We start from the raw sequence: 15,969 nt of genomic DNA on the forward strand, positions 1-15,969 counted from the left end.
TAGCGATAGGCTACAATCCGACCTTTATCAAAGTGATCGGAAACGTGAGGGTACACATTTCTCCTCCTTACACGAGGCATCACAACAACGTTTCACCAGGCAATCCCGTTCAACTGCTGTTTGTGTATGAGAAATCGGTTGGAAACTTTCCTCACGTCAGCACGTTGTAGGTGTCGCCACTGGCGCCAACCTTGTGTGAATGCTCTGATAAGCTAATCATTTGCATATCACAGCATCTTCTTCCTGCCGGTTAAATTTCGCGTCTGTAGCACGTCATCTTCGTGGTGTAGCAATTTTAATGCCCAATAGTGTACCTTGTTATGTTATTCTGTGGTTTCCTTGGGTTTTTATGTTTCTTATTGCACTTGTTTCCTTTCACAGTTTGTCATCTACAACCACATAGAACTTGATGTAGAAAAGCTATTTACGAGTGAGTTTGTGAGTGAGTGAGTGTGTGTGTGTGTGTGTGTGTGTGTGTGTGTGTGTGTGTAGTTAGGAGAAGGTTTGTGTGCTTTGGTTGGTTCAAATGGCTCTGAGCACTACGGGACTTAACATCTGAGGTCATCAGTCCCCTAGAACTTAGAACTACTTAGACTCTATGTGATCGCCGTAAGCTTATTGACACCAGTGCTTACTAATTTAAGTTATATATTACAGCACTGAAGATGGTCACTAAGTGACCGAAAATCGATTTTGCGATAATAAACAAAAATATACGACCAATGCTGTCTCTCCTTCAAAGTATACCCATTATCTGGTCGTAGTGCACAGGACACTATGGAGTCGCCAATCAATAACCTAAGGACATCACACACATCCATGCCCGAAGCAGGATGCGAACCTGCGACCGTAGCGGTCGCGCGGTTCCAGACTGAAGCGCCTAGAACCGCTTGGCCACACCAGTCGGCTTGCGTGCTTTGTTTAATTATTTTGTTTGTTGGTATGAATGTGTGTGTGTGTGTGTGTGTGTGTGTGTGTGTGTGTGTGTGAGAGAGAGAGAGAGAGAGAGAGAGAGAGAGAGAGAGAGAGAGAGATTATGGGTTGGTTTTATCTGATAGTTCTTTGAGTGTTAATGGGTTGGTGTTATCTGATAGTTCTTTGAGAGTGTAGAACAGAACTCCGTATCAGAGATCTGTGTATTCATTTATTATTTGTTTTCTTTCGATTATTGCTTTTTGTATTTGGTAGCTTTCTTCAATTATTAGGTTTTGTGGGGACCTATTGGTGCCTCTGAGAGTTTTCAAGTCGGTGTTGTTGTTTGTTGGGGTATGTTTCATGTCCATAAGTTCTTCAGGAAATGTAGAATGATAGCTGCTACTTTTTAATATTCTTCTGTGTTTTAAATACCTGGTATTAAATTTTATGCTCGTCTGTCTTACACAAATCGTAATGCATTCCTGGCATATTAGTTGGCAAATACTAGACATTTTGTATTTCTCTGTTTTCGCATTGGTTGCCCTTAATCTTCTCTGTAGTGAATTATCTGTTCTGTAGGCTATTTTTGGCCCTTGTTTTTTCAGTTACGTAATTATCAAGTAAATAGATAGTGTCAGTACCATCCATATCACATGGATGTCAAAACCATAAGACTGAAATTCACTTAATAATTACAAGTAAAATTAGAAATAATGTACAAAAATTATGTAACATCTACTTACAGATAACCTGATGATGGCAGTTCATCGAAATAGGTCTACTGTAAAAAGTAAAGGCAATCAAACTCAGCAGCGTACTTGGACTTGTAAATATACATGTCATACAGGTGAAACCATATAATCTGGGAAACTGAACCGCGAAACTAATTCGGAAAAACTGAAACTAAAGTGTGTGTCGGATTACAAGAAGTCTATTGTTGCAGCGGTCAAATATGACACGTTACTTAGCTCGAGGCCTCGTGATGACTGGGTGTTGTGTACTGTCCTTAGGTTAGTTAGGTTTAAGTAGTTCTAAGTTCTAGGGGACTGATGACCATAGATGTTAAGTCCCATAGTGCTCAGGGCCATTTGAACCATTTTGAACTTAGCTCGAGGCAATGTGTACGCACACCGTGCAATTGTACACAAACTTTTTCCACGCCTTAAAGACGTGCGTACTGTGATCTCATGCCATTTACAACGTTCATACCGGCAAGAATCGCCGAATTTCAATTCAGTCTTATTCGTGAGACTTTAGAGAACTATCACCAGGGAAATCCATTGCGTCTTCGCAGAGGCACTTTATAAGCGCTGTTGGATCTTCCCTTAAACAAAACCGATTCGTAAGGTTCATCGTATGGTGGTGGTGGTGGTTAGTGTTTAACGTCCCGTCGACAACGAGGTCATTAGAGACGGAGCGCAAGCTCGGGTTAGGGAAGGATTGGGAAGGAAATAGGCCGTGCCCTTTCAAAGGAACCATCCCGGCATTTGCCTGAAACGATTTAGGGAAATCACGGAAAACCTAAATCTGGATGGCCGGAGACGGGATTGAACCGTCGTCCTCCCGAATGCGAGTCCAGTGTGCTAACCACTGCGCCACCTCGCTCGGTGTTCATCGTATGCAGCTGGGATAAATACATGGGAAGATTCTCGGAAAACCTAAATCTGGATGGCCGGAGACGGGATTGAACCGTCGTCCTCCCGAATGCGAGTCCAGTGTTCTAACCACTGCGCCACCTCGCTCGGTGTTCATCGTATGCAGCTGGGATAAATACATGAGAAGATTCTCGTTACTGCTGTAAACAATGTGATGTCAGACTGTGTGCTGCTATTAATTTTGGCCGGCCGCGGTGGTCTAGCGGTTCTAGGCGCGCAGTCCGGAACCGCGCGACTGCTACGGACGCAGGTTCGAATCCTGCCTCGGGCATGGATGTGTGTGATGTCCTTAGGTTAGTTAGGTTTAAGTAGTTCTAAGTTCTAGGGGACTGATGACCTCAGATGTTAAGTCCCATAGTGCTCAGAGCCATTTGAACCATTATTAATTTTGAAGCATATAATACATTTTCTCAAATTTAATTCTTTGTAAAGTTATCTACTTTGAGGAATGTGAAGAATAAAGAATAGGCCTATTTGATATTTATTTTAAAAACCTCTTTGTGGGAATAAGTATATTATAAGAGCGTACGATAACTGTAAGTCAGTGCAGCACGCACTGCAAAGCGTAGCTCATCACGGCCAGTACGGCAGGCGCAGCTGCCTCTGGGCATCTAAACCAACCGATAACGGATGTCGGCTTTGTCCCGAATTGTAACGATGTGCCATATAACGTCATAGATGACTTAGCGAAGCCAATGAAAGTGAATACAAATTCATAGATATGGTGTCATACTGATCTGTAGCTTAGTCCGAAATCTATGTTACTTTGCTGCATTATAGTTCGGTTGTGATTCGGCGAAGCCAATGAATGCGAATACTGGAAACTGATTGGTTGTGAGTAGGCGAAGTGGTATCGAACGCTTCCGTTCGCGTTTTCGGGCATTCAGCAGCGAAGGGATTAGTACAGAAAGCGTTAGAGTGGTAGTGAGTTACTTGTTGAGCCCGGCAAGCAGGAGTTGCGGCGTGACGCGGACGGAGAGCGGCGCCACCACCTCCACCGTGGCGTCGAGGCGCGCGGCGCCGGCCGCGTTGCGCGCCAGGCAGGAGTAGCGGCCGGAGTGCGACGGGCGAGCGCGCACCAGCACGAGCGCGCCGCTCGACGACATGTAGCGCGTCTCGTCGTCCAGCATCTCCACGTCTGCGAACTCCCACCTGCAAACAGACCTCATGTAGCCACCGACAGCGTGTGTCGCCACCAACAGGCTGTGAGGCACTTTTACATGTAAAGGTGGCTTTTGAATGTAATATGGGAGTTGACATCTCGGATATTCGGGAATCCAGCCGGATGTTCGCGTCGTTCTCGCACGATATTTCGACAGCGTGCCCCGCTGTCTTCTTCAGGTGTTACCTGAGACTGGTCCTTGGGTCGATCGAGTCCAGTATTTATGCCTGGAAGGAGCTGGGCATTCCCAAATCGGTCCGCGCTGAGTCGAGTGTTCCGTCTGTGGTCCGCGCTCACCAGACTCGGCTTCAATGGACCCCAATGAGGACGAGTATGGCGGGCGTGGACCACAGACGGAACACTCGACTCGGGGCGGACCGATTAGGGATCACCCAGCTGCTTCCAGGCATAAATACAGGACTCGATCGACCCAAGGACCATCGCCAATATTATTTAATCTTTATATCAACGACATACCGACTCTACCACATGTAACTCTAAGCTTATATGCGGATGATACGGCCTTCCTCACATCCGGAAGAAACATCGAAGTCATTACAACAAGAACACAAAGACAAATTATATAATGGAATACTGGGAAAAACAGAACAAAATCACTTTTAACGCTACAAAAACAGCTGCAGTATTTTTTACAAAGAAGAGACTACCAAGATTAACAACTCAATTGCAAGTCGCAGACCAACCCATACCTTGGAGCTCGAAGACAAAATATTTGGGTATACATTTGGACAAATCACTAACATTCAAAGAGAACACAATAGAAAGAAAAAGAACTGCTCAAAAAATGATGAATATGCTCATTCCGTTCTTCAAAAGTAAAGAGTTTAACACGAAAACCAAACTACAATTATACAAGTCAACCATTCAGCCAGCAATACTGTACGGAGCGGCAGCATGGGGCACTACATGTCAAACCAACATTAAGCAGTTACAAATTCTTCAAAATACATGCCTGACGTGGTCTCTTGCAGTACCTCGATGGACGAGGGTAGCTGAAATGCATGCACAATTACAGGAAAAGACAATAAGAGAAAAAATCCAAGATCATGCACAAAAATTTTTCCGAAAAATAGACATATGCCGAGATTCTACCCCTCAACTTTGAACCGTTGCAATAATAGCACCACAACCGTGGCACAGGTATAAAGTACCAAAATCAATAGTACCAGTCTAACTTAAAAACAAAATAAATCAAATAGACAATTAACCTCAATATCAAGACCATCAACTGCAACAAGAATATCAAGAAATCAGACGCTGAAATTTCCTAAGCAAGAAAATAAGAAAAAAATTAAAATTTCCAAACTAACAAGAAAGGACAAAACCCCAGAAGAACAAAGGACCTCAAAAGAGAGAGCCCAGTTTCTTCTGAATGTTTTTAAAAATAAAGTTATGAAAAACTTACCCTATCCTGAAACACAAAAACAAGTAGAGACCGCCGAAGGCGGGTAGACTTGGGACCAAAAAAAACCCAAGGACCAGTTGCTTAACCTACGTATCAACTAGCCAATCTCAGGTAGCACCTGAAGAAGACAGCGATGCACGCTGTTGAAATATCGTGCGAGAACGACGCGAACATCCGGCTGGATTCCCCAATATCCAAGATATCAACAGATCGCTGGGAAAACATGAAGGATTAAATATGGGAGTTATTCCTTGTTTTGCGAGTGTAAAAAGTATTATTCCCCTAATTTGAAGCATCTTCATTGGTCATTGTAACAATTTTGGTTTTGTTTGAATATGTGTTTAACGAGATTATAAATAGATCTCATGTTTAATATTAATTTTATTTTTTTATGTCTCGCGTTTTTTTGCTCCTTCGTTATTTCCATAAATTTTTCTGTAGACAGATATGTGAATTTCAGTACACTACACTACACTCTACTGCCACAATATTTTATATTTTGCATGTTTTTATACAGGATGTTTCAGCTGCCCCTTCGGCTGGGTATTGTGCAACTCTCAACGTCTTCAAAAACCACACGCGAGATTTTCATATTTTCTCGCTTGGTATGCAGAAGATATTAGTCGTGTAGAGAAAATGAACGGGACCTTTATGTAGTAAATTTAATGTAGTTAAATTTTGTGCTGGGATACATTTTTCCTGTGGGCCAAAGTTTTCGAATTACTCAAGAAAATCACGTTTGAAGGTGACGTGTTCGTTTTCCTTGAATAAGTCGAAAACTAAGGCCTCTAGCGTAAACGTATCCAAATACAAAATTTAACTACATTAAATTTCCTACAAAACGTTCATGTTAATTTTTTCTGTAGGACTAACAGTTTGCGCATAACGAGTGAGAGGTTATGAACATACGGAGCGTGGTATTTGAAGGCGTTGCCTGTTACATAAAACCCAGCGCAATCATCTTACGTAGTTTGTCAGATATGTCGCAGAAATTGCCAACCGCTGCTATTTTATTATTTAATGCTTGTGAAATTCGGTGAGTGCACATGTAAAAAGCATTCTCAGTAGGGCAACTCTTCTGAAATCGAAACTGTGACTCGTTGGGGATACTACTGTTACTCAGGTGAGATACTATTCTACAGTACGTTCCTTTCTCAAAAATTTTGGAAAATGATGTCGGCAGTGAAACAGGTCGCTAATTATTGACATCACTTCTATCACCTTTCTTATGGAGGGGTTTGACGACGGCAAATCAGTTTTAGAATTTTCTTAATTTCAGCAGCAGAAGTTGGTGATACATTCATATGACTGAATTTTATGAGAGCTGCCTTTTCAGCAGATTGCTGTGATTTTTCCTTTGACCTATTTGTCTTCATACTTGCTACTAAACTTAAGATATCATTATCAAATGTATTTTCTACCTGATACTCATCATTTATAGCCCTTCCATTCAGTTCAATAGCGACGTTATCCTTTTCTTTGGCTGGTTGTCCTGTCTGCCGTTTCATTCAACTCCTTAAGTTTACTGTCGGAATTACTGATTTCTGACATATGTGCACGTCGCTTCATTTTTAATAACTTTCCTTCTTAATTTTAATAATTTTCCTTCTTAATTTTGAGTAGTTTTTGTAGTATGCTACTACTGCAGGAGGTCACGATATTTGCTTCGTAACAATGTTCATGATGTGGGTTTTCTTCTGTATTGTGGAGTATGTTACTGTTGTGCCTCTTGTGTGAAACACTCTTCCATTAATGTGAAGCCAGTTTTGGGTACACCTGCAGTACCGTATTTTGTCTTTGTTTATCTTTCCAATATCTGTTCCCGGAGTAGATGAATTGCCTATATACATAATTAAGTCTGTACGGAACCCCTAGTGCGCGAGCCCTACTCGAACCTGGCCAGATTGATATCATTTAAGTTCCTTTATTCCTTACTCCACGTGCAACTGTAGTTAGGTGAGGGTATTGTTAGTTGGGACGTGTTTAAAATTTAACTAAAGCTTTTCGCTACTACTCAATAGACAGTGTCAGGTTTGGGCATGAGAGGGAAGTGCAGAACGGAAAAGGGACAGAAAAACTCGTAGCATTAAACAACCCTTGCCTGGAGTGCATAAACCAGCAAGATCGTATGGTAACATGTACTGCCGCGAGTTGATTAGATTGTAACTCACACGCACTGAAGACGGCTGTTTAGAGCCGAAATCTAGATAAGCTAGAATAATAAAACACTAATGGGATTACTACCGATTGCTGTGCGCCTCACCTTCCATGACTGGGGCGTTTCCAATCCACCATACCTCTTCCGTCTCTACGTGCTATTGAACACCATTTTGGAGGTGACGAATGTGGCCAGTGGGTGAGAGAGAGAAAGGAACACAGAGCTATAAGCCAGAGGATGATTGGACATTTTAAAATCTAAGGAGATTTTGCCCCCTCCCTTTGGATTCGAGAACAGCAGACGTGAGATACTGTGGGCAGCAGCGGACAGAGTAAGCCACAGTTTCAGGCGAGGATGAAAAATTTCGAGAGGAGGGAGAGAGCATGACTGGTCACTTTCAAACTTGAGGCATTTTGCTTCTCCCCACTCCTAAGGTCAACGGAATGGCCTGAATTACACGAGTGATTCCGAAGCACTGACGAGTGAGCGCGAGGCAATGACGGGAGGTGAGACACGATTCCTGTCCTGCCATTTGGTTGCTGCAGTAAGAGCACCGAAGTGACTGTGGAAGATCTTCTGGTGTTTTGATAGGACCGAGTTTAGGCCATGACTGGTCGCGTTTTCGTTACTTTCGTTTTTGCTTACTTGGTTCAGCCAAATGAAGGAGAATTTTGAGGTCGTTCTTATGTCTCCTAATGACTTTAGATTCAACAAACATATCAACGGTTCTCAATTCCCCGCTAGGCCGTATTTTTTCCTTCACTGTCACCGGTGCTTGTAATAGCTGTCTATACTTAGTGGAGAAGCATACTTCTCAGGTGTATCTTCAAGGCATGAGAGATAATTATATTTTTCCCTTCTTATAAGAAAGGATTTACTGATTTTTGTCTCCACATGAGTGTATTTCCGAACTTTCTACAAAGTGTCTGTGCAAGGGAAACCATTCCACGCCATGTAACATTTTGGTAGTCGTTCATTGTTTGCGAACTGGTGTTCGTATTCCAGATGCGTGCTCAGTTAGTTAATCGTGTCTTAATAAACCAAGATCATTTGAAACAGATACAAATCTCCCATCACTGATGCAAAAGCAAACCACCACTTTCCCCCCAGGTCAACGCCATCTGATCGCTAGAAGCCGTTTCCACTGTGCGACATTAGTTTAATAATATGTCACCTGAGATTTTGTTGCTCATCCAAATTACCAAAGTAGCAGGCGAGCTAGGGGAATACAGAGGTATTGAACCAAGCTCAGATTAATTCCAATGTTCATTTAACAAAGCAGTATCATTTCACTCAGCTTACCTCGTCAGAACTTATTTTACGCATATTACGGCACCACAAATGTTCTTTCGTTTAAGTTTTTCCATCAGGATGTATATTAAGGAGATAACAGTAAGATTTCAACCTGAGCTCGTTTAAGAAAGCATTATAAAAGTATGCAATAACAGCGAAGCTGAATAATGGAAACCAACATAATTAAGTATCATTATTTACAACTGGTGTTTAAAGTAGTCATACATATGTTATCACATTTGTAGAAGGCTTCATACACCCTACAGTTCACATCAGGAATCTCTTGAACACACAACTTGTACGAGGTATTAGCGTCAGCGGTGTGCTATAATGCTTAATAGGACTTCTCACATCAAAGAGATTTAGTATCAGCTAGGAGGATGGGTCGAAGGGAACAGACTCGTGAGTGTCAAATTAAACACTTTTCGTCTGAACACAATCCCAGGTAAGCTTACACATGAAGCACAGGAAAATGAGCTGCATCATTATAATAATTTTTTTAAAATTTTTTTTCAGAGGAGCTTTATATTAAAGGCTGAAATATTAGGAAAGAAACGATCGCCAGAGGGCGCGAGGCACGCCGGAGTGAATAATTTAAACTGATGAGGCTATGACCCTGCGTTTTCGCTTTTAATTACTGTATGAAATTGCGTTTGTCATGTCGTAATGTTATTAAATTGCACATTTAATGGCAGAGTAGATGTATCCCCGTTTAGAAAGAAAAGTAGATAATTTTTTAAAAAGATAACATAAATATTTCGTATTCCACTTTGAAATTTACATGGTCGATCGATTGTGAGTACATAGTCTTTCGTAAATCGACTGTACATTCTTCACATTTATCAGTTAATAACCCACAACTAATCATGAGACAAATAAGAAGATAGGTAACTGTGCAGCTCAAGGTCTTTCCTTCTGTACGTTGCAAGTATTTACTCTAAACTAGCCAGGACTAAAGAACGTTAAAGTGATACTAAAGCTATTCTAGGGACCGTAACGGACAATACGCTATTACGCATAGCGAAAATTGGAAAATTCGATAACCAATGTAATAAGTCCGAGAAAAGGTTACTCACGGAGAGGCTATAAAGACTTCGAATCTACTTTTTACGGTACATTCACCTTCTTTAGTCCAATAAATCATTGGTGGTTAATCATTATATAGGATGTATCAAAAAAATCATCTGATTTGGCACGTCTATATTTCTGAAACTAATAAACATACGCAATGAAGTTTGTTTTTTGTTGAACGGGAAACTAAAAACAGTTCTTTTTGCATAGGTGTTCTGCACGCACACCTTGAGATGCACGGCATATGTCAGTGCGGTATTCAGGTTGTTCCCACACTGCAGCGAGCATGTTTGAGTTACAGTTTCCACAGCTGCTGTCAGGTCCGGTGACCTTGGAGACCAATAATGTAAGGCTGAATTATTTTGTGCAGTGCGATCGACCCATAGTTCAGTAATCCTTTGATTAAAAAATTCCCGCACTTCCAGATTCCAGTGTGACAGTGTCGCATCCTGTCGGTACAGTGTTCTCGGCAAAGAAAAATGGACCATACACCGTTTCCCGTGAAACTGCACAAAACACATTCAATTTTGGAGAGTCCCTCTCATGTTGTACAACTTCATGTGTTTTTTCCTTACCCCATATTCTCACATTATGACGGTTCACCTTTCCATTTAAATGAAATGTTGCCTCGTCACTAAACAGTAGCGTGTAAGAAAACTGTCATCCTCCATCTTGCCAAGAACGAAATTACAGAACTTCACACGTTGTTGTTTGTCACCTTCACGAAAAGCTTGCAGCAGCTGAATTTTATATGGTTTCATGTGTAAACGTCGACACAACATACGTCAGACGGGCGTCGGGGGCATGTTGAGCTGTCGGAGAACGGATTTCTGCGTATTCCTTGTGAAACTGTGGCGCATGCGTTCGACGTCTGCGGCAGACGCTCGGAGACTGCCCGGCAATTTGCCTTTACACAAACAACCAGTTTCTCGGAATTGCTCATGTCATCGTCTAGTGCTGTGTGCTGTAGGAGGATCCACGCCATACCTAGTACGAAAGTCACGCTGAACAGTTATTACTGACCCGCACTGCGCAAAACGTAGAACACAAAACGCTTTTTATTGTCCCGACACCATTTTTACTAGAACTGAAGTTCTAGCGGGAACCATGTAAAACTCGAAAGTTAGCTCTTTCGAACAATACATTGTTCACGTACATATCTCAAATAACATAACAGTTACGATTTTTTTTAAATCGTATCATTCTTTTTGATACACCCTGTATTGCCAATAGACATTTATTAATAGAAGTTCCACAGTCCTTAATTTTTTAAATCTGAACTGAAAGACATGGTGAAGATGAGAGTAGCGAATAACTTAAGAAACGAGGACCACTGCGTTCACTTTGATACTCGATAGTTCAGCTCCAGTTTTGTCGTCATCTTTATCAAAGTAGTCCCAGCTCTGAGTATTCCACAGGTAATTATAAAAAACTTACCACTAATTTGCGCAGCTACCCGCCTGACTCAGTGGGACTAAAGCTATTTATCGAAGTTGCATTTTCACTGGGTACCTTTGGGACGGTCGCTGTTAACACACCTATGCATTCTCAGAAATGTGTAACTCATCGGACATTCCCAGGACCATCGTGCGCCGAGACATGCGCGTAGTCGGCCGTGCAAGGCCGCAAACTAAGGGAGAGTCAAGTACGAATTAAGAAGCAGTCAGTCAGATGAGAAATTTAGGATCCATGTGTAACGAACAACGCACCGATGTATCCGTAATTTCTCTATTAGTTCTATTTCGAGTTGCTTGATAATTCAGTTGTGATTTAAATCACTAATGAAATTTCCGAGACAAAAGATACTTCGTGATGGTGATTCCTAGAAATCCGAGGCACTGAAATTTGGAATCAGGTTTCGTTGTTGCCATTTTGAGAGGAGTTAATAGTTTACGCAGTACGGCAGAGAACCTTAAAAACTACCCAAGGTTTAAACGGGCCGCTGCCGCCTCGTGTGAGGTGTGGTGACACAATGAAATCCGTCTTCCTGATGGTAGGAATTGTGCCAGCATACGAAGCCTTTTTGGGAAAAAGGACGTGGTAAGTTATTATACCTCATCAGTCAGGCTCCGGAGCCCTTAGCCTCCAACTTACCTGGCAACGGCACTGTTTCTTTGAAGTCGGAAGACTACAAGAGTGTGCCTCCAGTCATGCCATAAAAAGTCCGGTTGTCCCCACGTCCGGCTCACTCAGTTGAGTCTTCGAGGCACACCAGAGGCTGTAGAATTTACTGACATGTAGCAGTAGCAGTTCAACTGGTCATTAGTTCAGAACACAGCAGCGACCCTCGAATACCGGCCGGTGTGGCCAAGCAGTTAAAGGCGCTACAGTCTGGAACCGCGTGGCCGCTACGGTCGCAGGTTCGAATCCTGCCTCGGGCATGAATGTGTGTGATATCCTTAGGATAGTTAGGTTTAAGTAGTTCTAAGTTCTAGGGGACTGATGACCTTAGATTTTAAGTCCCATAGTGCTCAGAGCCATTTTTTGACCCTCGAATACGCACGCCGTTTTGTTCACACGGTGTGCGCGAGTACCGCGCTACAACTGCAATCCCACTGCGCCAGCCATGTGATAAGATTCACCAAACTCCGCCCCCCCCCCCCCCTTTGTTACCCTGATCTGCCTCTCACCTTTCAACATTCTTACTCCGATATGATCGTAGTTCTGTGTGTCTATCTATGGTGTCAGTAAGTGTTCTCTTTGCCATCTGGCAGTGTGTAGCGTTACTAAAGGCTTCCCTCGGCTTTATATTGGGATCTGCTAAATTCTGATTTCAGAATATCTCTGTTTTTATTAATTCTCAATTTATTTCTTATTAGTGTTGTTATAGGCTCCGAATTTTACTCAGTGTCCGAACGAATCATGGATCCCTGCAAGTAGGGCAGTTACCAGCGTCTTACACGAACGGATAGTGGCTGGGTAGTCCATTTAAAATCGCGGTAGTCTGTTAATATTTACCTCCCCCACAAACAGGGACAAGCTCCTTTCAGTTTCACCGCTCAGAAGTGAAAGACCTGTGGAAGACAGCAGGGCGAGGTAGTGCCGGCTGGGTAATGTAGTCTTTAGGTGTAAAAACAGACGATTTCGACTAATAAGGGAATGATCCAATATGCCATGTCGAATCCTACCGTGAAATTTTTCATGCAGAGTACACCGAGAGAAACACACTGTTATAATTGTAGTTGCTAAGTGGCACCATAAGTATTTTTTTTTAAATATTAAGTTACTCATCTTTGCCGCATGAAGAACCGCTTGTAACAGCGGTTTGTACAGTCCTACAAGAGGATGTAGCGCCGCGTAGCGCTAAGTTCGAAGTGCACACAACTGAATTTTAAGCACTCAGACCATACTAAAAATGTCTCTCATCATTTATTTTTTGAGTAACTTGGAGATCTTATCGACAGCTAAACTATTGCAGATGTAATTGTCGCACAAGTGACTAGCAGGAGAAACAAAATCAAGATAGTGTATGATGTTACATCACAGACGATATCGATCAATCGGGACTTTAATTTGTTGTCATTAAACATTTTATAACAGTTCCTGTAGCACAGTTCTTACGATAATTTTTGAATAATGTATACTTTTCTAACTACGAAACAGCAGTCGTCACAAAAATGCGAGATGCCTGTCGCGAGACGAAAACAAACATTTTCCTTACAACAGGCACACCAGATAAAAGAAAAATTAATGCATTCAGGCACATCACAAAAATCACTGGTTTTATTTAGACAGAACTGGAATGGAGTAAGAAATAGTCGTGATCGTTGTTCTGCATATTGTACTGCGTACCAGGCATACTTAATCAAATTCGCAAAATGTGGTGATGCAAACTGAGAATGCAGAAATGAATGAAGTTTAACAGTACTGTTCTGCTGATAAATCTGAAATAATAAAAAGTCATCGGAAATTATATTGTCCGACAATGATCTGAAAGATGCTTTATACTACTGAAACAATTTTGTATCGAGAGGCTGAATCACACTATTAGTTCCGGGTGGAATCCAAATTATATTAACAGTCTTTTCGTCGTCCGCCTAAAGAAAGACGTGTCGTAATGTCCAGGACAAGAGTCCAACAAAAGCAGTGAATTATTCCCTGCAGATGGTAAGACGACGTTATTTTCTTGGTTTCCCAGAATTTTCTACGTCGATTACAAGACGTTTGCAAGGAACATTCCTGTTTTCTTAATTGCCTTGATATTCCTGAAGACAGGAACAAAATTGTGGAAACTGTGACCGACTGAAACTTATCACTGGCATTGTTGGATACGATTGTCACACATCATTCATGGACCGCACAAGCGACTTTGTCTTTCTTTCGTTGGAAGTGCTGAAGTGTTGTTTGCATTAAACTTGCACGATTGGCTTTACATATAGCTTTCAGAGGATAACAGGAGGCTTGGTCTTCACGTCAACTACAAATTTCTCTGTTGCATTACCTATTAATGACATATTTACTTGAGATAAACGTCGTAATTTTGCGACTTCCTTTTCCGTATAATTTCCTGACTCTGATTAACCAGATCGAAGAAGCCTGGAAATCAGTAATGTTCATCCCACTTGCAATTCAGAGCGCCCAGTCTCTCTCTCGGTAACGATGCTTTGACTCCCACGAACTGTTCTAAACCTTTCAAATAGTTTTTCTTTCACACTTTTGCGAGTTTCATTTTGGCGCATATTTCGTACTTCGAGTAAATCGTTCCTCCATTTATATAATTCATGTTCTGATTTTACGAAACGAAACAGGCTTTTCAGATGAAACAAAAAACTTTCAGCCTTTTCTTTGCCACTGAAAGTTATTACTGTACGTGTTTTCTTTGATCTTGGAAGGTACTTTATTTTTTTCTGGACTTTAATTAGCACAACGATCATGGTTCGAACCACAATTCATGGAATTGTTCGAGTTATTTCCTGTTTCTTCTAATGTTTCCAAAATTCCTAACGCAATGTCAACAGCAATCTGTTTAAATGGGGCTTCATGAAGGAATCTTCCACCTTGTGTGACTGCGGAGAAGAACAGACAACCAAACATTTAATTAACTGTCCTAGATGTCCTGTATCATGTTCCACACAAGAGCTTGTTGATGTTTCAGACAATGCTGCTGCCGTTGCACAATTTTGGGCTAATACCGTTTAGTTTGTTCTTTTATGATTTGACCTGATTTGTTATATTGTATATATTGTAAATATTGTTGTAATGTTTTTGACTCGAAATAAATAAATAAACAGCATTGGAATGAATGTCCAAGAAACTAACTAATAAATAGCACATATGTACGTCTTCAGGAGAAGTAGGTGATTTTTGTTGCATACCACGTTCTTCATATTTTAGCTTTGCAAGGCTGAAAACATTAACTGCATTCAACATTACTGTGAAACTCTGGAACATGCGCAAGGTCAGATGCTATTAGCACGCATATGTGAAGAAATCACAAAGAAATTAATTCAATTTTATCTTCATTGTTAACACTTAGCAATATTGCAAAGGAAGCTGCTAATTATTATGGATATTAAATTATATATAGCGGTGCCAGTGTTGTCCCGTTCTACGACGCGATTCCTTCCGACATGCATGCAGTTCTGAAGGAACAGCCGTTATAAAATACATAAAATGTATTGGCAGTTGCGCATATGGACAGCCATCGGCTGTATAATGGAGTGAGGCCAACGAAAATTTGTGCTGGGCCGAGACTCGAACCCCGATTTCCCTCTTATGGCGAGCAGTCGCCTTACGATTAATTTATGTGAGCACGATTCACGGCCAGACCAAAACTTCCATACGTCGTCAACCATGTGTCTAAAACCTGCACTCGTACATCCATTATGTATATTCCCGTACAGGCGAGACATTTAAATTGAATGTCGCTTGTTCAGTGTTAGCGGATAAATAAGATATTTCAGTGTCTGTGTTGTTCAGATGTACGATACAATGCTCCTTCGGGCATGCATGCTGGAAACAGATTTCTTATCATTTACTTTGCTGGACCCATTACGTTGTTTGATATGTAATTCGTTCGACTGGCACACAGGATGGCGAGCATGATGCGCGTGAGCGAGTCCTGACTACGAGAGAAGAGCTTGGAAGGTGAAACAGAATTCAAAATGCACAGGGATAGCTTTCAGTAACACTCGTCTTTACTCATTGGTCCTTACCCAAATGTTGTTATCTATTTTCATGGGTGATCGACTTACAATGCGGGAATGTTAAGGTACGGTTCCTATTCTTTCCTCTCCATAATGTTTCAGGGTCCGCTGGCAATTTTGGAAGAGTGCATGTACACTGCAAG

At 41.6% G+C, this 15,969-nt stretch overlaps 1 protein-coding gene across 1 annotated transcript in view; it reads right to left on the reverse strand.

The window, feature by feature from the left end:
- LOC124556186 (Down syndrome cell adhesion molecule-like protein Dscam2) overlaps nucleotides 1-15,969 on the reverse strand; it is a 604,696-nt gene that overhangs the window by 498,878 nt on the left and 89,849 nt on the right. Inside the window, exon 3 of the mRNA XM_047130181.1 lies at nucleotides 3,504-3,722. Coding sequence (XP_046986137.1) covers nucleotides 3,504-3,722 — 219 coding nt within the window. The remainder of the gene's footprint in view (nucleotides 1-3,503; nucleotides 3,723-15,969) is intronic.

Source organism: Schistocerca americana, chromosome X, assembly GCF_021461395.2.
Source record: "Schistocerca americana isolate TAMUIC-IGC-003095 chromosome X, iqSchAmer2.1, whole genome shotgun sequence".
Classification (NCBI taxonomy): domain Eukaryota; kingdom Metazoa; phylum Arthropoda; class Insecta; order Orthoptera; family Acrididae; genus Schistocerca; species Schistocerca americana.